General features: G+C 39.0%; 2 protein-coding genes across 10 annotated transcripts; both read left to right on the top strand.

Moving 5' to 3' along the window:
- The first annotated feature begins 131 nt into the window (after window positions 1-131).
- On the top strand, window positions 132-13,315 carry HTATSF1 (HIV-1 Tat specific factor 1). Its single transcript, XM_062503125.1, has 9 exons — window positions 132-1,028; window positions 4,431-4,635; window positions 4,949-4,996; window positions 6,097-6,251; window positions 7,209-7,372; window positions 8,942-9,041; window positions 9,565-9,654; window positions 10,137-10,274; window positions 10,648-13,315. Exons 1-9 carry the CDS (start codon window positions 852-854, stop codon window positions 10,927-10,929), a joined length of 1,359 nt encoding a protein of 452 aa, XP_062359109.1. The 5' UTR covers window positions 132-851; the 3' UTR covers window positions 10,930-13,315.
- VGLL1 (vestigial like family member 1) lies at window positions 12,932-26,285 on the top strand. 9 transcript variants are annotated; one of them, XM_062503133.1, is made up of 7 exons: window positions 12,980-13,068; window positions 17,184-17,342; window positions 18,484-18,533; window positions 19,911-20,140; window positions 20,754-21,173; window positions 23,192-23,251; window positions 23,877-26,285. In XM_062503133.1, the coding sequence occupies exons 4-7, from the start codon at window positions 19,930-19,932 to the stop codon at window positions 23,915-23,917; spliced, it is 732 nt and encodes a 243-aa protein (XP_062359117.1). In that variant the 5' UTR covers window positions 12,980-13,068; window positions 17,184-17,342; window positions 18,484-18,533; window positions 19,911-19,929; the 3' UTR covers window positions 23,918-26,285. The 9 variants fall into 9 exon arrangements, with proteins under 9 accessions (XP_062359115.1, XP_062359114.1, XP_062359113.1 ...); XM_062503127.1 differs by having other exon boundaries at window positions 18,484-18,627; XM_062503131.1 differs by lacking the exon at window positions 17,184-17,342 and having other exon boundaries at window positions 12,932-13,068.
- The last annotated feature ends 1,322 nt before the right edge of the window (window positions 26,286-27,607 follow it).

Genomic DNA, 27,607 nt, shown 5'->3' with positions numbered 1-27,607 from the left:
CAAGCTTTATGCCACTAACACAACGTATCAACCCTTTCCTAAGGGAATACAACCGCTGGGCATCTTTAGCCAAGAGGGCAAAACAAGCAATGTGATTTCTTGACATTTAGAGTGCCGTTTCAATCTCATTTTTCTATTTCTGGTTTTATCTTTCCCTCTAGTAGGACATGAGTACACTTCCAGCGCCAAACGGCAGCAAGCCGCTTCACAGTCCAGTGTTGTCGTAGGTGCGACAGGGAAAAGCATGCAGTAGGGAGGATTTCCTGTGCCCCAAACTTTTATTTATCATATAAGTAAAGCTGCAGTAGTCTCCATGCAAAGCCCATCAAGGTACAGCCTTCTCGCCCAAAGCAGTCTGGTGCGCCAGGGGCAGCTACCTTAATGCAGAACGCCTCTCTGCGGTGAAACAGCGACGCAGCCTGAGGTTGACCAGAAAGTGGGAAAAAAAAAAAAAAAAACAAAAAAACAGCGGCAAGTGGAAAAAGGGGCAGGGCCGCTGTGGCGACCGCCCCTGTCCCATGGCGGACCCACTGACCTCAGGGCCCGCCCCCTGCGTGCGCCCGCTGCGCCCTCCCCGGGGAAGGCTCCCCTCCCTCCCGCCCTGCTCCCCATTGGCTCCGCCGCTCTCCTCATGACCCACCACCGCCCGCCTCATTGGCTACAGCTCGGGTAAAGGGGCGGGACGGAAAGTACGGCGGCAGGTGCGGTGTTTCCGGTGTTGTGCGGGCCGGTGCCGTCGCCGGGGCCGTCGCCGTCTGCTCGCGCTCCCGCCACCGAGAGGGGCGGGCCTGGCGTGCCTCAGGCGGCGGCGGAAGAAACGCGTGTGCCCGGGGCCCAGTAAACCGGGCAGGATGAGCGGCGAGGACGGAAACGAGGAGTTCTACCGGCAACTGCAGCTCCAGCAGCAGTATGAGGCCAAGCCAGCCGAGGGTGAAGGCGGGGGCGAGTCCGACCCTTTTACATACGTGGACCCTGCGGACGGGGCTGCCTACGAGTGGGACCTGGAGAAGAAGGCCTGGTTCCCCAAGGTGGGTACGGGGGGACCCCGAGGAAGGGGGAGAAGGAGCAGTTGGTGCCGGATCTCGTCGGTATGGAGGCGTCCGCATTCAGCCGCATCGTGTCTGCTGCGAGGTCTCAGCAGCACCAAAACACACCTTTTTGCAGGCAAAACCACGGTGTCGTCTTCATCTTTGACCGTCTGCGCTGTTGTGAGGAGCTGTGCGTTGGCTGTTCGCCTTGGCCGAGAATCTGTAGAGTTGCTCGGGCCTAGGATTAAGTCACGGTTATATTTGTGGATGTTGATCGGATATGGTCTGGGATGTGTTTAGGTCTCTGTCACAGTAGCTGTGGTGATTTCTTTGTGGGTAGTGTAGAAATGATTCAGTATTTTACGAGGTCTGGATGAAAATAGAGTGGTATTATGCCTTTTTTATTGTTATCTGAAAGTTATGTCAAATAAGAGGTGTGTTATTCCATCTCCTTCTGTCTTAGAAGTGCACTTGAAAAATAAATGTACTTGTCATAGTGGCATTCCAGGCATGGAAATATGTTACTGTTTCTAAATTTTTTTTAATTGTTAAATGTTTTATGTATAAAATATGGTCTTGCTATAATAATATGGCTCTTCAAGGGGAGAATGCTCATAAATTTATTATGTTGAGCCAATCTACTGAATTGCAAGTGAAATAGTAGTTTTGTTATCATATAACAATGAATGAGGGCAATTATTTAATTTAATATTAAGATATTTTATGGCATCTACTTGGTGGATGTAGTATGCCAGTTCTAGTTGTGACTGTGAATTCATTGCAATTCAGGGAATGAGTGAGAGTGAAGCCTGTAGTGCCAAGTTTGAACATGTGTAAACCTAGGAAGGTGTCTGTGGAGCAGATGGCTTATGGAGGGGTAAAAATGTGAAAAATCCAGACTCGCAAAGTGGAGCAGTGGAGAAATAAGTATTCCTGGCTCCCTGTGGGCTGCTATATCCAGTAATCACAGTAATTTGTAAAAGAGTTCTTCTTGTTTTGCTCCTGTTTCTTCCTCTTCTTCTCACCTCTGTTTGAAATGTGTCTCTTGTCAGTAGCATTTGTCTTTCCTGAGTGTTTTGCTTATCTGTTCTGTCTTTGAGAGGAGATAACATTAAGGGTTGGACGGCTTAAGTAGGAGCAGACAAGTTCATTAGTGAATATGATGCATAAAAGAAGCTGGTGATCTATCCATAAGCCATAGTGCTGCACAAAGTTTCTTTACCTAGCTGGCTGCCATAGAGATTTTTTTTTGTTTGTTTGTTTTTTGTTTTTTTTTTGTTTGTTTGTTTGTTTTTGTATAGGTTGCTTCTTTTGCCTGATGTTTGCTAATAGAATTTTTTATCCAGATAAAGAGGCTGTTGTAACCAGAAGCTGTACTTCTTTCTCCATGGGCAGTAATGAAACTTTAATATCTATTTCTTGACAAAAGATGAAAATATTCTGGTCTAAGTAATTGTTATCTACAGTCTGGGGTTGCACTGTGGCTCTGTTTTGGGAATACAGTGTCTGATGAACTTCCACTAAAGCAGATTTCAAAGCAGTGCAAAAAGTGAATGGTATTATCTGCCAGCATTCCCCAGAAAAATTTGGAGACAATTAAATATTTAATAGAAGCAATTGTAACATTGTTTATTATTTAATTATTCCTTTCCATTTCAATGGAACCAGCAGTTAATTACATGCTCACATGTCCTGTAGTAATGTGTTTCTTTTCCTATAAGCTTAATCACCCCAAACTGCATGATCATGTAGGTAGGACTGATGTCTATTATGCCCTCCACCAGAACTGGGTTGAAGTCCCCAGGAAGTAGTTCTATGATTACTTGTTTCTTGTGCCATCATGGTATCACGGAACTTCCAATAAAAAACTTTCTACGTGTATAAACTCCTCTGTGCTTGTAAAAAGACATTTTAGGTGAAGTAGTGATAATGGTTATATGGTAGGATGATGACATTTTATGCAAAAAAACATCTTTTTAACTGAGTGGCAAAATTTGATATAGTAGGTGGTATGGTCCATGGTAGATTATTTGCTAAGAATAAATGGAGATTTACACAGAATGCAATTCCCCTGGAAGCTGAAAAATAATCCTGTTGCAGGTTTAATCGCTAATTTACCAGTAGGTTCTCTGATGAAAATTAATAATGCTGTTCATCAACAAGTATAGCAGCTTCTTAATACTCTGGAGCTTGTCAGCTGTGGCACTAAGGATTTGCTAAGATGGCTAATGTTGAACATAATGAACCTGATTACAGCAGACTCTTCTTTTCTCACTAAATATGGTTGTACTTTTTCTTTGTCTTGATGCTGTGTTATACCTGTGAGAGCAGCCATTTACATTTTTTATTGAGGTGTGTGACAAATCTTGTTTAGCCGAAGAGCTATTTCATGTTAACCTTTAAAGTTATGGGGCTCCATAACTCCATCATGCATTATTCCAGACAAGCCTGTTAACTGTCGATTTTGCATTTATGATTTGTCATAATGAAATTTTAGAGTTGAAACATCAAGCTTCAAATCACTATGGAACATAAGAGATTACATTTTCACCACTGACACTTGAAATTGTTCTCTTACAATAGCTTAATGGCATTAAGTTTTGTTCCCTTTTGAATACAGTTGAAGCAAGTGCAGCAAAGGTCAGAGTCACAAAATTTTCAGAGGTTAAGTCTCGGTTTTGAGAAAAAGTATTTCAGAGGTTGCAACTTCAGAAAATACTTTATAGTATGGGGATGCTAGTAAAGGCAGCTATGAGGTATCTCTGCGTGTGGTTGCTAGTGGCTGGAAGTACTGGGTGTAATTTGTGGGTTTTTTCTTTTATTTTGACCTCTAAAACATGGGCATTGGCCAAATCTGATATTTGAGTCAAATATAGTCTCTCTCTGGGAAAGCTAATTCTTTATCTATTCATAGGATATAAAGTAAAGCCTATTGTCTTAGAAGCAACGTGTTAAAATAAATCTTTAAGTGCATAAATATGTCATCTTTGGAAATGATTCCATGAAAAGGCAGATGCCTGCAAATTTCAGTCATTCATCATCTGTGGATAAGTCACTTTATCTCTTCATCACAGCCAGCAGTGCTTGATTTCTATCCTACAGGCAGATCCAATTCACATGGAAAGCAGAAAGCTTTGTTTGAAAAATGACAGAACTTGTAAAATGTTTCCGTTAAAACTACATATGCTGTATGGAATTTGTGTCTTGGTCTAGTTCAGGTAATGCCTGAACTGATTGTTCTTGTGTGTCTGGCTTTGCAAAGATCATTTAAAAAGTTTTAAAATACTGTTATTTTGTACGTTGCCAGATTAGAAAATGACTGTCACCTAATTAATGCTAAAATGCATGCCTGAATTTATAGTTCTTTGAAATATTATGATGATCTTCCTACTTTTTCTTCAGATAACAGAAGATTTCCTGGCAACCTATCATGCCAACTATGGCTTCCATGCAGATGAGGCAGATACTTCACCTGCTTCTGGTACAGCCATTGAAAGTAAGCAACCAGTAAGTTGTAAGACGCCAGGAACACAACCATCAGCAAATGAGATGGGACAAAAACAAACAGATCCAAAACAAAAATCGGAAAAAAGGAAGCTGGAGCCAGGTAAGTGGCAAAACTTTTCCCTCTGTGCAGGCTGTGACCTGTATTGTACGGAGGGAAAAATGGCAGTTAATTGTTATTATCTGGTACAGCAAGGGTAAGGTTGTGCTGATAATTTGCAGAATGCTTCTGAAATTTTGTGGTGCTTCATAGGTATCCTCTGAAATCAAATATACAAAGAGAGAAAAAGCAAATTAAGGCATGTTCAGCGCTTCCCTGTGAGCAAGCAAAAATTCTTATAAATCTGATGCAATATAAATGTGTATGCTCTCATGTTTAATATATTACCATAACTGAATTAAACTCTTGTGTTTAGGGTGGTTTCATGTTGAAGAAGACAGAAACACAAATGTTTATGTGACAGGTAAGTAATAATGTTTATTTATCTACTTGGAGCTAAAGATGGTAAGAGACTCATATGTCTCTAGTATTATCTATTCAGTACGTCACTTGCAAGCTACTTAATGTTATGCTCCTGACTGCATAGTGTCTTCGTGACCTTTAAATTGCAGATGTGGGGGAAGGAAGTAGAATGAACTTACTCCATGCTTTTATCTGTTAAATGGGATGTTCTGTGAGCTGTGACAGCCAAGTCACTAATTTATTCTAAGAAAAACAATTTCTGAAGGCTTTTAAGGTATAGGATAATGACAAGTTTGTGATGAGATAGTGGACCAACTATACACATCACTTAATCTATAACTTTCATTTGTTCTAATAAATAGGTAAGGAGGAGGAAACAGTAGAAAATGTTGGGAACAGAGTGAGAAAGTAATGTGAAAGTTCAAATGAAATTATCTGTGTGCTTATTATGGCATTTTTCTACCTCTTTTGGATGGTGGGGTGCTATCTCTACATGCATTATACTTGGGTACACTTGGTTGTGAGCACTCGTAGGAGTGCACATACTTGCATTTTCAAAAATCTTTTGCAGGCCTAACTAGCAAGGGACATCCACACAATTTTCTCATCCATTTTGTTTTTTTCTTATCCTCAGTTCAGAGTTCAGATCTTTAAAATCTCTGTTATCAGTTACTCTTTTTATTAAATTTATGAATGGAGGAAACAATTGTCTGTTTACAGGTTGTGTTCTTATCGTGAAATACAGTGGAACTTGAAGCTTGGGCTGATGAGGTAGATTTGGAGAGGCTGTTTGCTGCAGTGTTGATGACATGTGTAACAATAAATCTCTAGATGTGCATATTGGGGAGTACAGAGATCTTTCTGTGCATTACACCTATTACAAAGTACAGTGATTTTCAAAATACTAGTATAAATGCTTAGAAGGCAATGCCCAGGGTCAGTGGTTTCTTGCAATGTATGTAAAATGTCCTTTATTTTGATATCTTTTGTTTAAAGAAACACTATGGGAAGATTTGTTCTAATGAGGTTTGGGTTTGTTTTTGTTGTTTTGTTTTTTTTAATAGACCATATTTAAGTCTTCCCTCTGAATTTATTTTGCAGGTTTACCTCCAGACATTACGAAAGATGAATTTGTACAAGTCATGTCAAAATGTGGTATCATCATGCGAGATCCTCAGACAGAAGAGCACAAGATCAAACTGTACAAAGATAAGGAAGGAAATCTTAAAGGAGATGGCCTCTGTTGTTATCTGAAGGTCAGTGGTGCACTGAAATGTGGTTTTCCATCCCTTTGAAGGCATATATGACCATTGTTTCAGAATCACATTCAGGAGATTTGTGAAAATCTAAAACGCAATCTGGAATATAGGTGTCCGTTTTAAAGATTTACTCCAGAAATGCCCGAATGACCATAATACTTGCTGAACATGCTCCTGTCTTGGGTGCCAGAGACTTTGGGCTGAAATGGGAGGCTCCTCACCTTTTACTTTGAAAATATGCCACTGTGTAACAGGAATACAGGAGTCTCGAGCCAGGAAGGAGCATACTGTAGTCCTGTATTTACAGCTTTTAATTGAGAACTGGTGTGGTTCAGAACTGTGCTTTCACTCTTTATTAAGATATGAAAGTTTAAGTTGTAGTACTATTTCCTTATGTGTTTCACTTGTGAATCATTTGGAAAGATGGTGGTTGCAAGTGCAACTGGCTTTAGTTCTGCAAGAAATGCCAGGCAGTACTAAAACAAATGGCTTGTAGTCTCTGCTATTTTTGTAATTGTAGTAGTTGGGGCTGTAGAGTGCCCAAGCATAACTACTGTCTTCACTCTAAAGGACTTTTAGAAAAAATTAAAAATTACTTAAAGAGTAGCTTCTTGGAAAAGTGATGCAAGTTTTATGGGAAATCATTCCCCTGAAACCTTTTTATTCTTGCTTTTAAGTTCATCAGCTTGCTTGAATATTGCAGTTTAGTGTCTGACATATTTGAATGAAATATATGCAGCTGCTTTTGGAGGTATTAATCAATTACAACAGGAGTGAAGAAATACTTGGTTTTGATCAAGAAAACAGTGCCAGCTATGTGTCAGAAGATGGCATTATGGTTTTCAGTGACAGGAACTTGATTCTTAGCACAGAATGCTTAATGACATGTTTTTGGAATACAGTTTGATTTTGCCAGGTGCTTTAAAGTCTGTGCTATGTTTTGTCCTCAAATAGAGAGAATCAGTTCAACTTGCTTTGAGGCTTCTGGATGAAGCAGAAATCCGAGGTTATAAATTGCATGTGGAAGTTGCAAAGTTCCAACTGAAGGGGGAGTATGATGCAAGCAAAAAGAAGAAGAAATGTAAAGACTACAAGAAGAAGTTGTCGCAACAACAGAAGTTTGTATTTTTTATTTCAGTAAAATATTGCTTGAATTCTAAGTGCTATTAGCCAAGTGGTGCTTTCTTTCAGATACAATTCTAAATTTTGCAGGAGTTCAAGTCTTGTCTGATGGCACAATAGCTTAACTATTGCAAGTTTGAAGGGAAGTAACTCCTAGATTGAGTGTTGATATAATGAACTTCTTTGTGATTCGCACATTAAAACAATACATACGGAGCAATGGTGCCTTCAGATATAGAAGAAAATATTACAGCTCGGGGGAAGTAAACTCTTTTCCTCTTCAGTGAATAAGAGTGTGCAAGTTCTGTCACAATATCTGGGCTTACTGCTGGAAGGTCATAACGCTCCTGCTGCTCATGTATATTTTAGTGTCATACTACAGTAATTGCAAAGGGCAAGAAATGCTGGCTGCCACAGAAACAAATACCTAAATATCTCTGTAGATTCCCCCAGACATCTCTCTGCTATAAAATATACTGGGTTTTGAGTTGTACCTTGTTTCATTGCTTTTGTCACTTAACAATTGTTCTTCAGCCTTTTGGAACCAAGAAGATGCAGATTAAAGAAAAGTTTGAATATTTTTGATATTTCAATGAAAGCAACATTCCACTAAGCACTGTAAATAGTAATGCAGAAATGTTTTCCCTTAGTTAAGGGGGCTAAAGGCTACTTGATATCTTATCAATTAAAGCCAGAAGTATATCTGCCCCAAAGATACACTGACAGCAGGTGTATGAAAATTATGAAATTGCTTTGACAGCAGTTTGTGTGAATGAAATAGGACTGGGTTCCTTTTGAGTTTAAGAGCATAATTTACTTGTATAACTATTCTCCTTGGAAGTCCAATTTTTCTTCAGCTAAAGTAGCAGGTAGAAGAAGAAATTTAAGATTTCCCCACCTCAGTGTATGATCTTGAGATTTAAAAGTGTAAGTAAATATGTGGGTTTTTCTGTAATAGGACATGAAGTAGGCATTTCTACAAGAAGTAACATTTGCTGTGAGAAGGTAAAGTCCTAGAACAGATGTGCTAGGCTACATGACTAGTTTGTGTTAGTGGCTTTATGCTGGGGAACAAAATACATCTTGTAATAATGCCTGTGTAAGAGTCAAGGTGTTCTTCCATGTTCTTTTAAATAAAAGCAGTTAAATTTTACCTAGGGGGGAGTAGTGGATCTCCTTTTTTACAGAATAAGTTAGGAAAAAATGGTGAAATACTTCTATTTTACTTGCACTTGGAAACAACTGGTTCCTTTATCTGAGTTGATACTGGGAAGAAATAATTACTTCATAAATATTTTCTCAGTGTCTTAAAAAAATGCTTTTCTTTGAAAAATTATTTATATTCCCTCTATGAGCCTTTAAATGCCTTAAAACCTTAAATGCTTTGCAGCAGTAGTAAACCTGGGTAGTTACTGTGTTTTTTAGAAGAATAACTTCACTCTCTGTCAACATATGCTAATATATTGCAAGAAATGCCAAATTAATGATTTTTTTTTTCAACAAATACTTATAGAAACTGAAGAGAGCCACAACAATATCTTCTCACTGTTGCTTTATTTCATTAGACAGCTGGATTGGAGGCCAGAGAAGAAAGATGGGGCAACTCGAATGCGGCATGAACGCATTGTTATTATCAGGAATATGTTTCACCCCAAAGACTTCGAGGTAGGAAGATGCAGTTTACTTCTGTAGGTTGTGCTGTTAGATGTTAATGTGTCTGACCTTTCTGCCATACAAACTGTAGCAAAATTCTAAGCACATAAAAGCAAAATTAAACTTGCTGTTTGGGAAGGGTGTTCTCCTGTGTCAAACATGTGCTTTAAATTCATTGATCTCTCTCCAACAGCAAGAAAAAATGTTGGTAATAATATATTTTTCAAGTCAGGGTTTTTCAGTGTCTGGCAAACCTATGTGTCTGACAAAATTCCTTTCTGGGATGGAAAGAGGAGTAAACAACAGTAATGGTTAGAATGGAAAAACAAGCATAAAATAGCTTTATTAACAAGTAGTATTTATTAAACTCAAATAAGAGCTGTCTGCCAACTCCCAGGTGGCTTTGAAAATGCAGCATAACATCACTTAATTTATGGACTTTTAAGATTGAGATATGTGTACCTCTCATGGTGGAGCAAAAATGAAGCTGAGAGGAAAGCTAGTGTTTAATTAAAGCTGTGTATTTGCTTTGTAGGAGGACCCTTTAGTGCTAAATGAGATAAGAGAAGATCTGCGGACAGAGTGTGAAAAGTTTGGTCAAGTAAAGAAGGTTCTTATATTTGATGTAGGTATTTTTATATGTTGTGTTGGCAGAATTGATGTAATGTGCAAAGATGAAAAACATTTAGGCTGTTTTAAATATGAGCTGAACATTCATTTGGGTGTGTTTACTTTGTGGAAATTTGACTTCAGCTTTTGGTACTTTAAAGCTTTTGGAACTTAATGTTGAAGCACCTGTCTACTTCAGTCTACCTAAAGGCAAACTAACTCTTCCCAGGAGCTTGGATGCATGTTACAAGTTTGAAAGTGTATGGATACATTATTTGTAGCTAAGCTAGCTGAAGTGTCTTTTGTTTTCTGTGTTCAAAAATTGTGTTCTGTGTGCCAGCAGAACAACGTATGGAAACTTGAAAACTGAACTTGTCAAACATGATTGTGCATGATTGGAATGGAGCTATATCCTGATTGATTTTAGAAGACAATATAAAGGGTATTGGAATGAATGCAGTAGTTAGAATATTAAATGCAACTTGCCTGCCCTTACAGAGGCACCCTGATGGCGTCGCCTCTGTGTCATTTAAAGAAGCAACAGAAGCTGATCTGTGCAAGCTGACTCTAAATGGAAGGTGGTTTGGTGGCCGTCAGCTTAGTGCTGAAACATGGGATGGTGTAACAGATTATCAGGTAACCTTTCATGGTTCTGTTTTATCAAATATGTCTTCCAAACAGTAAATCTGCTTGAATTCTAGGAGTGCTTGGTATTCTTGTCCCCATACCCTTCCGCTGCCCATGCCTGCATTATCTATCTTGCTTCTCTTCAAAAGCTGTAGAATGTCTCCAAAAATAATTCTCAATTATTCAACTTGGCAAAAAATTAGAGGACCTGTTAGAGTACTGAAAGTGTCACCTTAGAGGATTAACCACTGGATGTACAGGTCATTAGTTCACAGTCAGCATTGAGATATTTCTGTAATAAAAATATTTAATTTTATCTGCATAAATGCACATTTTTACAGGTATGACTCTGTAATGATGTGTATAAACACTTCTTTAACAGGTGGAGGAGACTGCAAGAGAAAGGGAAGAAAGGCTCAAGGTGTGGGAGTCATTTTTAGGGGATCCTGATGCCAAGGAGCAGCTAACTACATCTGATTCGGATTCTGCATCAAGTAGTTTTAAACTGCCCGAAGGGAAACAACCTCTAGAATTTAGTGACACATCTAAGGAGGATGCAAATGATGCTCATAAGAGGGAGAATAATGGTGAGGGTATTAATGAAGATGGAGCTCCATCCACAGACAGCAGCCTTGCAGGCAGTGATGGTGAAGCTGATACATAACATCTTTAATGCTTTATGAAACATGATTTTTAGGATGATGTTTGAGTGTATCCCTTTCTTCAGGATGGCTGCAGTATTCATACGAATATAGGTATATTAGAATGTCATCAGCTGTGTGCTTTGAAGTTTTCATTAAAAGCAGTATTTAATGAGATTCCAAGTTTGTATTAATTGGCTGTTCAGGTTAAGTAACCTAAGTTGCCTAGAATGCAGTAAAACTCATCAAGCTTCTTTTGTTCTAACTATGCTTGTCAGTGTTTCATCATGTGAATGTGAAATATGTTCCAACCCCTAAGTTTATGTAACTATATGTAACTTATGTAATGCAAAGCTTTTACAAGATTTGTGGATTGTACTGTTAATTTTCCTGAGCCCTTGGAACTCAGTATTTCAATAATTGGTGTCCTGATATGTTGGATCATTTTATGGAACAGGTGCTGTGATCCATATAGGGTGAATGCATTGGATGTGTTGCTACGTATTAGGTGGCAGATGATGGGTAGTATCGGGTCACAAGCTGAAAGAAAGTGGCAGTGTTGCCACAGCAACGCTAAGGCAAACTGAGTGAAGAGAGGTTATTAAATCACAGCATTCAGCAAATTAAATATTCTTCTCCTGTGTAGATCTTCTGTTGATGTTGGATAGAGACTGGAATTATGTCAAGGAGACTAGAAATGTGTGAACACACATAATCTAGGCCATAATAACACTGGTTTTACACTCTGATCTGTATGCAGTAGGTATCAAAATAGGCTTGGTTTTTGTGGTGGTTTAATTAGTTCTTGCTTTAATACTAGAGTAAGGGTTTTTCATTAACTTTGTTAACATAATGAATGTGAGTTTTCTTCAGCATTTTAGTTTAGCTTTGTGTGCTCATCAGTCAGGAAGGTCTTCCATATTTCATAAAATCTAAATGCTTTTGGCAGCTCAACTGCAGTTTGTTGTGCAAAAGTTAGAAGTGTTAAAATGCTTTCAAATAATGTTCTTATATGGAAAAATCAAATTCTAGTCCTCTTCAAAATACTTCCAAAAGCAAGATGTTCTAACTTTAGATATCTTATTAGGTGGCAGGTTTTCAAAAATAACTGGGGGGAGCTGTTTTGGGCATAGTTATTCTTAATTTATAATTCCCCTACTTTGCTAAGTAAGGATAGAAGAACATGGATTTAGGCACTAAACAATTAAAAATTTGTAGCATGCTGTTCATATGGATGATCACCAGTACACTTTGGCAAGAATTTTTGTGGATTCATCTTGAGTTGCAAGAAGGTATAGATGCTAATTCCTGTGTTTCTGTCATGAGGTAATTGGAATACTCTGAAAATGTTATTTTTAAATCTTGTTCTGAGATTGCCATACAGATTTTTTCCTGGATTCTGTATGGTTGTCTGAGTTTATTTTGTTGGAGTTTTTTTAATATATAGTCCATATGTGTGGGTGGCTATGCCAACAAGAGCATCTAAGTTGTCACTTGACATTGTGGTTATAAATTATATAAATTTTGCATTATCTATAAATTTTAGTCACAGTATATAATCTCTCGTGACAAAAATAGTTGTCATATTTGAATTCAGGGGTTAAAAGTCTGGGGGCTCATAATATGCTGATATGACAAATTTCCCCTTTTGAGTTTTATTCTAAAGGAAATGTAGCTCTTCCCAGCTGAAAAAAGTCCATTTTCTCATCTTTCCAAGTATGTGGATTGTGTGTTTCAGCAAAGCAGGTGTTTGAAGAATTCAGGGAATCTGGAACACTGCCTATTTAGTAGCTGCTCATAGTGGTATGTTCAGATACATTTCTGGGTTGTGTTGGTTCTGCCTCAGTTATTTTTATTGGTAAGAACCACCACAGACTTCTGAAAGCTGGAAGTCTTTACATGGGAGGAGTGTAGTTTAGTGTGGTGAGTATTGCTTTCAGTGCTCCTTTTTTTTCTTCCAGCTTCTAGACTCCAGGCTTTAGATCTCTCACTCTTGTATTTTGTTTCCTTTTTTTTAAGGGAGTCCATTTGTGTAATACTACACAGTTAAATAATTTGTTTTACGGTGGAATTACAACTGATGTAGGAAAACTTGTGGAAGTATATATAAAACCTATAAAGTTCTATGAAGCCTGATCATGATATCAGATATGGAAAACCAGGTTAGTGTTGCTGTTTGAAATAAGACTTTTGAAAAATAATATGTTGTATGTGCAGTAAACCTTCCTCTCTCCAATTCTTGTGCAAATTTGACTGGCTTGCTGCAGAAGTTCAATATGCTTAGTCCTTTTACCTTCTCCTTCAGACTTCACACTAAAGTAGTGCACCAACAAAGACTGAGACCAAATGCTTTACTGGATTTCCTATTAACTAAGATTCTTAAGAAATAAAAGCTCTTTTTTCCATGCATATATGTTGTTCTCAAGTGTGGCATTATACTCAAACTTGTATTTTCCTTTTGTCGACCTCCATTTTCCCCCGTAAAGTGTAAAAACTTATTTTTATAAGCTATTCATTGAGTTATTGAGGCATTTAGAAGTCCAAGGAGAGGTTAATGCAGCTGTGACTTGTTTCATCAGATTGTCATTGAAAACAAATTCTTTTGATGTTTTCCTTTTTGAAATTATTTGTGAAATTATTTTGAATTAATGAAAGTTTTATAAATCAGTCTGAACATAAATTTAAAAATCTGCAGAAGTTAAAATTGGTATTTTGAAGTATGATTATGAAATTCTTATGGTATTGAGCAGTAATGTTTAATAAATTTTAACAAATCAGAACAAGCAGAGTTCCTTTTTAAACTTACATACTTTTCTTACTGATCAGCATCATACATAAATTGGTAAAAAATTAAAAGCCTAAAGGAATTTTTACTTCATTTTTTCTTTAAGTATTTTCTAATTACTTTTCTTGCTCATTAGAAGTGACAAAAACAACCTTTGTGCTCAGTTTCCAAGGTTTTTTTAGGTTCCGTTCCAGTACACTGCATGTTCCTTCATCCCTGTGCTTTTGTTGAGGTTCATTTTAAGAGAATGTCTCCTTTCCTCTGTATGTTATGAAAACAATAACTAGCAGCAGGTTCAAAAATCTGTGGATAATTATTTTTGCTGAGTTTTGAACTAGAGAAATAGTTGTTTCTACTAATATTCAGTGTAACAAAATGGATGTAAAGCCACTTGAATACAATATGACATAGTATGAACTGATCCTTCAGCATAATTTGGCAGAATCACTTTCTGAACTATCCAAAATAATTGCTTAGCTTCAGGATAAATTGAATCTTTAGCTTTGGAATCAAATGCTGTTCAGTCGTTTGATGGGAAGGAATTTTTATGGAGTTGCAGGTATTCATGAGAGATGATGTACCTGGAGGAGCATGGCTAGGGTAGACACCTGGAAACAAAAAGTCTCAAAATAAAAGGTTTTTTAGAAGGTTTTCTCCTTTTTTGCAGGTTCTTGAATGATTGCATACAGGTGTAAAGAATTAGTTTCATTTTGCATCAAAATGTTTACCTGTTACTCCTGCTGGCTTTTTAAGATTTTTTTAAAATTGAATTTCAGTCCTCATACAGCTTTAGGCTTTTGTAAGGATTGCAATTCACTTAAAATCTTTGGTATGTTAAATGCAGTGCATTTTAGAAAAAACATGTCTTAGACATTATTCAGTTAACCTTAACCTATTAACAATTACAAATAATTGGCTAAATTCACTTAAGACAACTTGAAGGTGTTGGATGCTTCACAGAAACCCAAACTTGTCTTTTGTGAATATTCATACCCTGAATTCTTGAACCTAAAACAAAATAAATTTGCAAAAAAAAAAAAACTTACAGATTTTAATTGGATTTTAAATTCTTATTTTTATTTTTGCGTTTGAGGAACCATACTGCAGTATGGAAAATTAATTCTGGGAATTGTGTATTTGTGTTGATTTGACTTGTGTGTATTGTAGTGCTCATTATAGCGTGACATCTTACTATCAGGATACTCTGGAAGTTCTGTAAAATATTTATAGAATTATGAAACCTTTTGCAGCAAACTTTTTTTTTTGCTCATTCTGTAATATGAAAGTATATTGTTAGATTAAACTTTTCAGTAAGTAGACTTGGAGTTTTTTGACAGGTGATTTTATTTCAATAAATTAACCATTTTCATTTATCCTTTAGAAAAGCAACATTATAAAGCAAGTGGTATTTGATTAATGTCTAGACTTGTGATAGTATCTGAGAACACCCTTTGTTTCTCTTCAATTTGTTTCTTAAAGGGGTTGTGTTTTATACTACCTTTTTAATAAACAAACTCATGAACAGAACAAGTCTTTGCTGATTAGTTTTAAGATAACATATTTGTCTTTTTTTCCTCAGTATGAGATACTGTAGCGTTTGGTGCGCAGGGGCTTCAGTTTATAGACCACATGTGTTAAGGTGCCAGAGCTTCTAGCTGTACCCACGTTGCTAGAACTGTTGAGTGGGATATGGTGTTTGTTCTCTATTTATGGGTTAGGTCTCAGCCTTCTTCCTGGCTTGGGAGAATTAATAGACCTGCATGGAGAGAATAGGAGCAGGAGGGATCACTGCAGACACTATAGTTAAAATTGAGATTGTGAAGATGTTTTTCATAAGGACAGTAGGACTTTAATTTTTATTCTCAAATGTTTTAAATTATTTTTTTTATTCAAAGCTGTGACACTTTGCTTCAAAAGTACTGAAAATCAGTCATTCAATTCCTGTACTGAAGAATAGGGATTATAATCCCACTTTACACTGTAGTTCTTTCTAGGAGTTTTAAATTTATGCCTTTTTAAACTGAGGGGAGCTTTAACTGTCAGTATGAGAGGAAGATCTCAAATAAGGTCTTGAAAAGCTTTAGCAGAGGAAATCTCTGCCATATGAGACCCTTTAGAAAAAGGAGTCAGAGCAAGGGAGATGTTGAGGGCTCTTACCCCGCTGGTAGACTGGAATCCAGTCTGTCTCATAATGAAAACGTGCTTGTGCAAACAGTGTCAATAAAAGACTAAGCACCACCATGGGAGCTCTCCCAGCCTGGTAGTTAAGTTGTTCTGGGAAGGGCAGAAGGCAGATTCAAACATACTTGGGCAGATGGGATTGGATTGCACTCTCCAGCTTTCTGGGTGAGTAAACAAACTCCTGAAATACTCTATAAAAGACATAATGCCACCTGTTTGGTTACTAGCTCCCCAGTGTGTTTTTTTTTTCCCAACTGAGACTGGCAAGTCTGACCCTGTTTCAGCACTTCTGGAGTGGCTGCAATTTGCTAATTTTGGTAAATTTGCTACCAAAAAACTCCCAAACTCTTTCCTGCTACAGCCCTTACAGAACAAGCAAGATTTATTTATTTATTTATTTACTTTCCCCCTGTAGTTATTAAAACAGATCCAGCAAAGAAAGTGAGAAAATTGATTATCCAGTTTATCTAGGTTGGAAACAGATTATCTCTTTTGTCATGGGTGTTTGTAGATACCAACTTAAGAGTGAATGTTCAGTAACATGGCGCAGAACAAGTCCTTTATCATCCTGGGCAAGTTTGGCTCTCTGCCATAACTTGTTTATCATCTTGGTCCAAAGTTTTCCAAGGTCTAGCTGTCTTATTGCGTACACATTGTCATTAAAAAAAACCCAAACAAACCTAAAGATACTTACAATCCTATTTTCCTCATTCCTGAAACCTCCTAACCTGGTTGACTTGTTGGAGTGCATTTCATGCATTCTTAGCAGATAGGCTGAAGGAAACGCCTTGTTCAGCACAGCTGGAGGCTAGAAAGTGTAGGGAGCTCATGAACGAGGCTTGTCTTCTGCTGCAGTTGCTGCAGAACTCAGCACTCAGCTGCCTGGGCCAGGGAGGATCCCAACTTGCTGGATACAACATGAGTGTACCACATCTGGAAAATCTGACTAGTGTGACAGTGAGTTAAGGTAGGAGAATTCTGACTTCTCAAATGTTCCCTTACTTGAGGAATAACTTGATGAGAGGGGATGCCTGCTTGTTAAATTGTGGTTTAATACTTAGGAAGTGGGAATTTTTTGTTTTTAAAACTGGTTTGAACGACATGAAATGAAGAATGAAGAGTTCCCTGTTGGGTGCTCCAGTGATGGGAAATCAATACTGCTGGCAAGGGTAGGGAATGTGAAAAATACTGTAAAGTATTAGCTCTTGTGGTGAGCTGTCAACAGCCAACACTCTTAAGCCTGTGTTGACCATGAATCCTTGTCCACCTGAAGGAGAAATAACTTGGACAAATACTTCCACTATTTTGCAGTTATTAACCCACTCTAAGAGTAGTGTGACATGAGCTGAGTCCATTTCATCCTGAGCTCCACCTCTACTATTTTGACAATGGTTTGTAGCAGACACAAGTTCAAAGGATTTCTGCCTTTTGCAAACTCTCTGCTGGATGTTGGAATAATAGGAAGTTCAGGTAATGAAGACTATAATGTTCCAAATTTAGGTCCTGTCTCCTGGGATAATTAGAATCCTTATGCCTGTATGATCACTGAGAGGACTGAGATGTAACCTAGGTTATACCCAGCCATCCTTACTTGTTGGAAAGTGCAGTAAATTTTTAAGGGAAACAAGAGAGGAAAAAGGTTATTTTTTTTTCCTTGAAATTATAGTATTTTTTCCAGTATTTTAACTAGTCACAGTCATACAAGCTACTGCACACAAATAAATGATGCTGAAGGAGGCCAGAATTAATGTCAGGATCTAGTTAAGCATGTTAATAAGGTGGTACCAAGATATAATGGCTTGTATAGAGTGAATAACAGGAAAAGTGATCCTTTGGGCCAGTACTAATGCTTTCTAAATTGTATGTTGATGTGTAGTACTGGAGCAGAGTAGGAAAAGCTGCTTTGCTTCTTGCTGTTGAGATGACTTCTTGTCTAATCTCAGGCCATCTGGTTGCCCATGTCTTTGCCAAGCTTTTACTCCTCCGGTTGGAATTTTCAATAGCGAGTGTTGGCTGGGCAATCATGAAGTTCCTGAACCCGAACAGTGGGAGGTTTTCTGAAATAGGACTGGGAAAAACCAGTGTCTCTTCCTGTGCTTGAAGTTCTTCCAGTTGTGTGGCTGGGTTGTGCTAGTTTCTGCTTCCCCTCATGGGCCTTGTGAAGGTGCCTGTAAATTGAGAGGAAGTATTTATTTAAGTTTTCCATGTCTGGGAAAGCTGGGTGAGTTAAAGTTATGAAAGATTGTCTTCTGAATCAGAGCATGACCTTGCAGTCCTGTTCCCACTGCTGTGTTTAGGTGAATCTAGGAAGATGGGGCAAAGCAATAGAAATTTTAAAATAAGGACTAAGGAGCTCTTGAGTTTGGACATGAGTTGGCAGTTGGTGACAGGAGATTAGGGCTGGCTGAGCAAGTGACCATGTGTCAGGGAGACTCAAACAGAGCACATGGTGGTGGGAGATGGAGGTAACAAGAGAAACTAAACATGAAAGCAAATAATAAACATGGACAAGAAGTTTGTAGGTGAAGGCTTAAGTATTAGAATGGGGACAGATTATGGCTTGACAACCTTAATCCTTATATTTATTAATATCTGCGTACTTGTTTTGCAGCCTGAGCAGTTTTTTTCCTGTGCAAGAAAATTCTGAGAAACCATCTGAAGGTACTTTTCACAGGCACTTCAGATTATCTTTTGAGATGAAGATGAATGCAATGTTTATTGGGAAGTTTCTGAGGATTGGGGGATGTATGGCTAGGTGAGAAATCTGATAAATGTGTTGAACTAAGTTAAGCAGTGCTGTGTATTGCAGAGTTAGTTGGATGGAAACGCATCTAATGATTCATGAGGTTTTATGCAGTATAACTGGCTATTGGCCAAAAGTTGCCCTGATCTCCGAAAAATAACTGCCTTCCTTTTTGCTACCAAGGTGAATCAGTTTTACTATGCGGTGTCATGAGCTGACAATGAGACTGGAAAATTGAACAGAAAAAGCAGGCACTTCACTGCATTTGCAGCCTGAGCCTTGCTAAATGGGATTTGGATTAGAGCAGGACTTGTGAGCCCTGGCTGGGAACTTGCTTCTTTGTGGCCAGAAACTGTTACAAATGCATGAAAATGATGCTTCTCTGGGACAGGTAGTGACATTCCTAGTTCTACTCTTGCGCTATCTGGCAGCAGAGAATTTTAAACAGAACAAAAAGGAGTCTTAAAGTCTTCTGTTTACTTCATGCAAACTGTTTTAGTGTAGTTCCTGCATTAAACCTGTGTTTTAGCAGTCGTGCTTCAAAGTTTTAAGCAGATGATAGACCCACCGTATTCCTAGGTAAGTTGTTTCAACCAAGAAAAGGTAGTTTCTTTTGTTGTTTTGTTTGTGTTTTTACTTGAATTTGCCATTATTTGAATTTCCGATAATTTAATCTCAATGTGTTTTTCTAACAGGTGTAGCAACTAGTTCTCTTAGAATTATTTTTGTTTTGGAGATCTGTGTTCTGAGGGATTAAGGTACTTCAGACTTTACCTTATCTAAAATTTTTTTCACCTCTAATGTAATTTAGTTAGGTTTGGGGTTTTTGTTGCTCTTGGTTGTTTTTTCACTCTGTCGTTATGTGTTTTTGAACAACACAAAAAGCTAAACTGGACAAAGCATTTTGAGAAGTTCACCCTGAACTTCATTCAGGGGTAGTACCACCTCTGAATTATTTTTAAGTGTTTCAGTTCTTCCAGAGGGCATATTTGCACAGTACTAGGTTGTAAGTCCAGACATATAAAGTCAGGGTGAGAAACGAAATCTGGTGGGTAGATGTGCCCATTCTACCCAAGTATTTCATTTTAGAAGTATCTAATTAGGAAATTGGTAAAGAAGAGATGCATGGGAAAAGCAGAATAACAGACTCTAATTCTCTAAGTGTTCTTCTTCCTTTTGGGAGGAAGCTGGGCTCACCACTCACTAAGCACTTGAAGCTGAATATTGTCTCTTTGACCTGTCTGGTTTTTTTGTTTTCTTTTTTTGGTTTGTGTTTTTTGGGGTTTCTTTTGCAGGGACTGTTGGTCATTGAAAATGGAGGAAACAAGGAAGCCTTCCCCAAAGCCAAGTAAAAGCAAAGAGCCTGTGAAAACAGAATGGGGATCTCAGAGTGTGGTGTTCACTTATTTCCAAGGGGACATTAACAGCATGGTAGATCAACATTTTTCTAGAGCTCTCGGCAATGTCAAGAACCCTGAAGACCTGAGTACAAAGCACAAAGGTGATATGGTTGTCCTGAAAAATGGTGGGTTCCTTTACATATGTGGGCCTGGTGTTGGATGGGGGTGTCTGGCTTTCACTAAAGAACTTAAGATCCGTTGAGCTTGAGTTTGGAATTGTGTGCAAATGAAAAACAAGAAAATATTTACATACTTGTAAAGCCCTAGGTTATGTAGCTGGGACTTGCTGGGTAAATCCCTGTGATTGCTGAAGTGATTCCCAAGCTTTTCCATGAGCCTGTTGGCAGGACTAGGTCATCATTTTCCAGCCTAGTGTCCCCATCACTTCTGGATGCAATAAGTGCATTATGGCTCAAGTTGTCATCTTCACAAAAATGAATTTGTCTAAGCTTTCAGCTGACAAAAACCTGCCTAAGTTGGTGGTTGTGTAGTATACGTTTAATACTTAGGGTTTGGAGGGTCAATACTTAGTAGAAACATTGGTGGCGGTTGTTTGATCTGCTTTTAGTATGAATTTGTGGTTGATTTTTAAGATAAACAGCACTAAAGTGATTATATATTTCTGTAAAACTGAATATGTAATCTAGTAGCATTCCTTTAGAAGTCCAATGGAATTTGCCTTGGGGGGGAAAAAAATAAGAATTGATGAGATTTCAGATGCTTTTTCTTCTTTTAAAGTAGACAGCATGTGTCCCCATCAGTGGAATTTCTCTTCACATTGCTACAAACCATCCCCGTCATCTTCTTCAGCAAGCATGGCAAATTCTGCTCTGAATTTTTCTGCTGCTGCTGTGGTAGGCCAGTGCCAGCCATCGTCTCTGCAAAGTCGTCCAGTTCAACCTGCAGATTTATGGCCCTTCCCTCCAACTGGGACTCCCAGTGTCATGGGTTCAGTGTATCCTCACACCCCTCCTGACCTGCATGCAGCTGATGAGCTGATCTCTGACAGGAAATACAGTTCTCTTCTTGGCCTTCTGCAACAGGAAAGGTGCTTAACATCCATGCAAGAATGCACCATGAAGCAACACTCAAGTTCTGCTTGTATAACTGGACCTGCAAGGTTACAAAATATGAGTCAAAGTTCAGCTCTTGGGGGAGGTAAGAAAATACTATCACTTCATTCTTTGATGACATCTGATGTGACGTGACAGAGTAATACTGTCTGTTCCTAAGCTTTTCAAGCTGGATCTGTCTTCTGGCGAACTCTGAGATCTTTTATAATATATAACCCTGTAGTACTTGGCATCAAATAGCCATATGCTATGGGTTAATCAAAAAAAGTGCTTGCCTACTCACACATTATTTCACATTCTAGCTTCCATTGGGAGGATATTTTAAGAGACTATAAGCATTATTCATAGTGCTATCACAATCTCTTAATATCCATGGGTATTAGGTGTGATGTGTACCTTCATTGAAACCAGCAAGGGGTGGCCAGGAAAGATCCCTGAGTGGCCTTTCTTACTGTGCAGGCTGTTAATTATGTTCTGAGTACAGGATGGGAAACTGCAGCCCTTACCATCACATCCAGGGGTTTTTTCCCTCCCAGTCTGTCTGTAGCTGGAATGATGAGGGTGCAGGGAGTGGTGGACCAGTCTTGCCTTGTCTCCTGGCTAAGAGCTCCCTGCCATGAGGGACTGTTGCCCTGCCTGCCAAACACTGTCTGCTCCCTGCAGATTTCCCAGAGATAATGCAATTCACACAGTGATGACTGTTGCTTATGATCCAGGATTACTGGGAATCCCAGTCCTAGGTACTGCCAGCACACAGCAGACAGATGCCTGAAGTTCATTTATGTCCCCACACTGTCTAGGTCTGATAGATAAAATTGCTTTCTTGTGATTCCGCCTTTGAGAAGCTCTCTGGAGTCAGGCTTCCTGACCAAACGCTGATGTCTGTTGGGGTACATCTGCATTATTATTCTGGGCTTTCCCCAGTCAGGCAGCTTAACACTGGCCTCCAGGAAAAAGAGTTGTGAAATTGTTTAGGGAGTCTGCTGGAAAAATACAGTGCGTCCTATCTGGTGCTTCAAAACAAAAAAGACCAGGCATGTGAAGAAGCAATCCTGAGTCTTAGGTTTTAAAAAATAAGCAGCTGTGAAATACCTCCTGGTTACCCAGTTTCGAAACTGCATCAGTAGGAACTTGGCAGAATTTTGGCTAAGAACTGCCTGCAGATACAAACAGGAGTTTATCTACAGTTCCTCTTTTGAGGACACAACAGAGCTATGTTGTTATGAGGACCCTGACTGTAAGCGTTTTGCTAACTTACTACTGCCATGTTAAAGGCAGTGTGTATCTTCAGCTGGAATACGAGCTTTCTGTTCATGGTATATGGCCAGAGGTTTTGTGTATGTGTTACATAGGCACTCACCCTAGCCTTTGTGTAGGTAGTGAACAAGAGTTTAATTACTTTAAAGACACTGTCTGAACTGGGATCTCATTTAAAAACAAGGTAAGGTGCCCTCTTCCCCCAAGGGGGCAATGTGAGCCTAGCAAGGGTTGGGGGCCCCAGGAACTGACTACTTCAGAAAAAGAGCTCTTTCATGCTATCAGTCTTGTGTTGATAACAGGGAGGCACTGCTAACAACAGTGGACTTTTTTTCCCAAAAATTCAGAAAGAAAATGAGTGAAGAAAAAATTGAAAAGAAAATTAAACAGCTCAGTATTCCCCAGCCATTACCAGTGAAAGCCTTTTCTTTCAGGATATATATAGGGCCTTTCTGAATATTCGGTAGCCTCTAAACACCACACATGTAACGCTATCCTTGTGATTATCAAAAAACCCAACAAGGATTGATAAGAAATGGCTGGTCCATGTTCACAGGGAACCTTTGGCAAATCCCTAGGATGTGTGTGTTTGGTTTGGCTGTAGGAGTCCTTGTTTCCTGCCTCTATCTGTTAAATATACTTCTCCTTGCTCTGTGTCATGTTTAAGAACAGCTAGTATTTATATTTATGGAAGTGTATTTTGCTGTGCCAGACAGCACAGAGCTCCTCAGCACCTGCTATAGGCTGGGCTGCAAAAGCACAAGATTCCTTTAGTAACTACTGTCTACTTTTAGCTATGTGTTGAATCTCTACTCATCCCCAGTATTTTTAACTTTTTCTTTCAAGAGAGGAAAGCAAGCTCTTACCAAGGCTCAGAAAATCCCAGTGTAAGCCATGCCACTGCAGGTGAGTAGAGAAATCAGGTTTAGAACAGATCAGGCAGCAGCCTTGCTTATTCATGTAGTATTAAAGATGCTTCCCTGTTTGCTTTTATATTTCAAATGTTCGTTTTTCCCCCAGATAGAACTACCACCTCCATATTAACAAAGAAGACTAGAAACACTACATTATATTAAAACGAGATACAGGATATTTTTTTACCCCATCTACCTTAGTTTTTGTGCTTATACCATCAGGCTGCCATTTCACAATGCCTGTTTTGCACTAGCTGTCCAAGTTTCAGATCCCAGAAAGATAGAGCAGCCCTTGCTTTGTACCTCAAACACACATGTGATAGCACTGCTGCAGTTTGCACCAACAAACCCACCATACTGCTGGGTGAGTTGTTCTAAGAAATTATTCCCAAAGCATTCAGGCTTTTGTATTTTTATTAGTCTCTTGATTCTGGTCATACCCCCATGTTGGTTCTTTGATGTGTAGTGTTTTGGGGACACTTTGAATGAGTCATTCTGGTTATTCTAGTAAGGGCTCTTTTGCACCAGACCCGAAGGTGCAATTTCGTTTGCACAACATAGTAAGAGATTGCAAGGACTGTGCTATTTGATTGTCCTGATGCTGCTGTGTCTTTCAGGTATTCAGATTCATGACAGAAGACAAGATTTGTACTTCTAGCAACTGAATGTTTCTACTGAGTTCTGAAAGAGAAGGTTATTTCTGTGAACTTTTGTTATTTGCAACTGTGAATCAAGAAGAAATGAACTGCAGCTATCCTGTGTTTTTTCTCTCAGCTGGAGGAATACATGTGCTGTTTACTGTTTGGGGAATGACAAAATAACCCTCTTCTATACAGTAAATAATTTCTAATGTTTGCGGTATTAACCTGGCAGTATATTTGTTGTGGCAATACACTGTCTATTTCAGGCTTTTCATGTAGCCCACTGGAAGGGACTCCTGCACTTTTTAATCTGTGTTTATTAATTTACCACCTCCAGATAAGAAGCACAATTCTTATCAATGCATCTGATTACCCCGAAGTGCAGGGATGCAGTTAGCATAAAATCAATGCTTCAGTTTCTTAGGTTGATTTGATATCTTTATATTGTTTAAAATAGTCTTAGGCCACTGGCAAGAGACTTCAACCACAGACCAACAAAGCACATTATTGTATTTATGTTTCAAAAGTGCAGCTATTTGTGACCATACTTGCAATTCCTAGGGATACTCTTCAGAGGTTATATAATATATTTATGCCTGAAGGCTCTGTTTTGACCCCTCACTAATGTACAATCATCATCTAGAAAGCAGTGAATTCATAGTAGCTCTGAGAGGAAATATAGATTCTCACTGGGTGCAACTAAAATACCATTCAGCAAGAAGCTGCAGGTAGGAATGTTCTATTTTCCCAGCCTCTCTGCAGGTGTAAAAGATTGCTTTTGTAAATAAGCTCAGTGGGTTTATTTTTTTCTTCTCCATTGGTTTTACATTTATATAATATAATGAAGCATGATTATCTTTTTCTGGCAGCTCTATGCAGCTCTGAGACCACAGATCTTGTGGTTTTATAGAACAAATCCTGAGCTTGTATCATTGTTTGTTGTACCAGATTTCTCTGCTGCCACTGCTCCAGTTACAACACCTTGCATAATTTTATAAATAACATGAGTTTAGCAACATCAGATGTTTATGGTACTAATATATAAACTGAGATTTTGAAAAAGAATTCTTTTTTTAAATTTTGTAAGTTTGCTTTAGCAGTTACTTGTGATCAATCTGAGATCACAAGGGGGAAGTGTTTTAACTAAACTAACAAGATACACCAACATCCTGTCTCCCTATAGATGACCACTGGAAAAAAAACCCACTCCTTTTTAATATTTCTAGAAAAATCTTTCTTCTCTTTTAAGTTAAAGAATACTTCTCTGAGTAGTTTTCTTTTGTTGTCCCCAGTCATTTAATTCCCCTGATTTTTAAGGCTACGTGATAATACAATCTGACTCCTCTATGGGCCAAAGCAGAGAATTCCAGCCTGCATTCTGTACATCTGTCTTAGTGGCACGTGCTATAATTCTAGTGAATTAGGATTCTGTTGCTTCAAAATATTGAAATATTTTTTCCTCCCTCTTCCATCCCTGCCAAAGGAAAATACTTGTATAATTTCTCTGCAAGGTCTGAGAACACAGTCTATTTAAATGTTCTTAAATGTAGTGCTTCCTTGAACAATTTGTTTTACAGCTGCAAATAGTCAAGATGACTTATAAAGCTTTTGGTTCTGATGAATCAGCCAAGTGTGGGGGCAAAAAACCCTTGCTTTTAAATGGATGTCCCTTGTTGCAAGAACATGAGGCATCAGTGGCTCTGCCTTGACAGGGTCATGCTGTGAGCCATTGCTTTAGGTTTGTGTCCTCATTGTCCAGCTGTCTGGCAGACCTGGGGAAAGGGAACAAGTGTCCAAGTAGCTCAAAGGTCCCTGGACCCCTTGCCAGTGCAGGCTCCACACCAGGTACACAGATGCTTGCTCTCTTCCCTGGCTTTTAGAGGAATGAGAATGGAGTAGAGGGCTGTGGCACACAGGCTCTGCATTTTGTCTTACACCACCACAGCACCATGCACAAGAGTATGCCTGGGTTTGTGGCATCCCACTGCTCTTCTGCAATAAGCACAGCTAACCCATTGCTGCAATTTGCCTTTAATGATTTAGTCTAATAGAGTTTTGAACATTTCACAGCAGTTTTCTATACCAGGTAGGCTTTTCTTTATGTATGTATAGATTAAAACAATATAGCTAGACATATATGCTCCTCTAGAATATTGCTTGTCTGGAGTGTTTCTTGCTCTCCAGCCCAGGCTGTTGCTGTGTTCCTGTATTGCACTGCTGCAGTCATGCTCCAGTGACTGTCTTCATTCCCATTCAGTGCACACTCTCCTTGCTGGCAAGGACTTGGCAGCCAGGACACTGCATCCAGCAGCTGCCATCTGGTACTTCCCACAGTTGTTTTCGTCCCTCCTCTGAATGCAGCAATCCTGGAGGTGCTGGATGTTCCCCTTTCAACGGTTTCTGATTTCCCTGAATGGTAATCGACTTCTACAGGGACCATTCTGACAGATAGGCTGTCTATCCTCTATGGATACCTATTCTGTCATCCCTGGAAGCATTCAAAAAGCGTGTGGATGTGATTCTTGGGGATGTGGGTTAATGGTTGGATTTGATAATCTGGGAGGTGTTTCCAACCGTAATGATTTTATGATTTTTCTATTAATTTACTGACCCTGTCAGAAACCACTATTTGCCTTTAATTGGGTGTTCTCTGGTCCAGGAGTAACTTGTTTGCACAGATAACTTTTCTCCTGTTTCTCTGATTGGGATGATGAGATGCCAACTACATGCTTTATGAGCTCTTTTCAAAGATTAATGCAGCTCTGAGATGCATTAGTCTCATAGATTTATGTTGAGCACTGGACCTCCCTGCTCTGTGTGGAGTCTGGGCCTTTTTTTATACTCAGTTGCAGGAACTGGTGTGCATTTTTTCTGCTGTGTGTCCCAAGACACATATACTTTACAGGCATCTTGCTGTGACTCCTCACATAAGCTGGCTGTGGTCCAGGTCCTCCTCTGATGGTCAGATAAACCTTGTGGGTGGCTGGGAGCAGCGAGCTGGTTTAGCTACTCCACCCTGTTTTAGTCACTCATTAGTAGTGTTAAAAATAGTCCCAGACTGCAGTGACAAACAAGAATGATTCTTTTGCTGTGAAAGAAAAACCTAGTGATATATATATATATATTTATATTTTTTAAAAAAGGCAGGAATGCTCATCCCTTTCAAAGAAGAGAACACAAACTTTCATTTGCTTTCATTTTTGTTCAGGTGTCAATTAATTTGTCCCATCTCAGGTGAGCAAACAATGTGGCACATAGTGTTTGGTAAGCACTCACTCATCACTGGAATTCTTGACTGTCTTGTGGTTTTTAATCCCATGGCAACCCTGGTTCAGGGTAAAAGTGTTGTTGCACTACTTTATTCTGTGTTCTGTTTTCCTACGGTGTCTGGTTTAGAACATTTTGTGTTTTGGGCTCAGGGCTGTATTCCACTTACCTACTGACCCACTGAGAATTTGATACTCCTCTGAGCTAGCTTATATTGTTACACTTAGAGGATTTCAGCATAAACCCGCTGCCAGCTGGTGGGTTTGGTGCCTTGGTATCCCGGAGGGGTTTCACTACAACAGGCCCTGTCAGAGGGCTGTGTGTTTCTGGTCTCACAATATTGCTGCACAAGCAGCTGCACTGTGGCTATTTATTGCAGATCACTATTTATTTACTGAGGACGTGCAAAAGTGGCTGACAGGCAGTAGCTGGGCTCTCCA

This window comes from Cinclus cinclus, chromosome 15 (assembly GCF_963662255.1).
Source record: "Cinclus cinclus chromosome 15, bCinCin1.1, whole genome shotgun sequence".
Classification (NCBI taxonomy): domain Eukaryota; kingdom Metazoa; phylum Chordata; class Aves; order Passeriformes; family Cinclidae; genus Cinclus; species Cinclus cinclus.
Note: the sequence above shows the minus strand (reverse complement) of the source record. Positions and strands in the feature narration are given on the sequence as shown.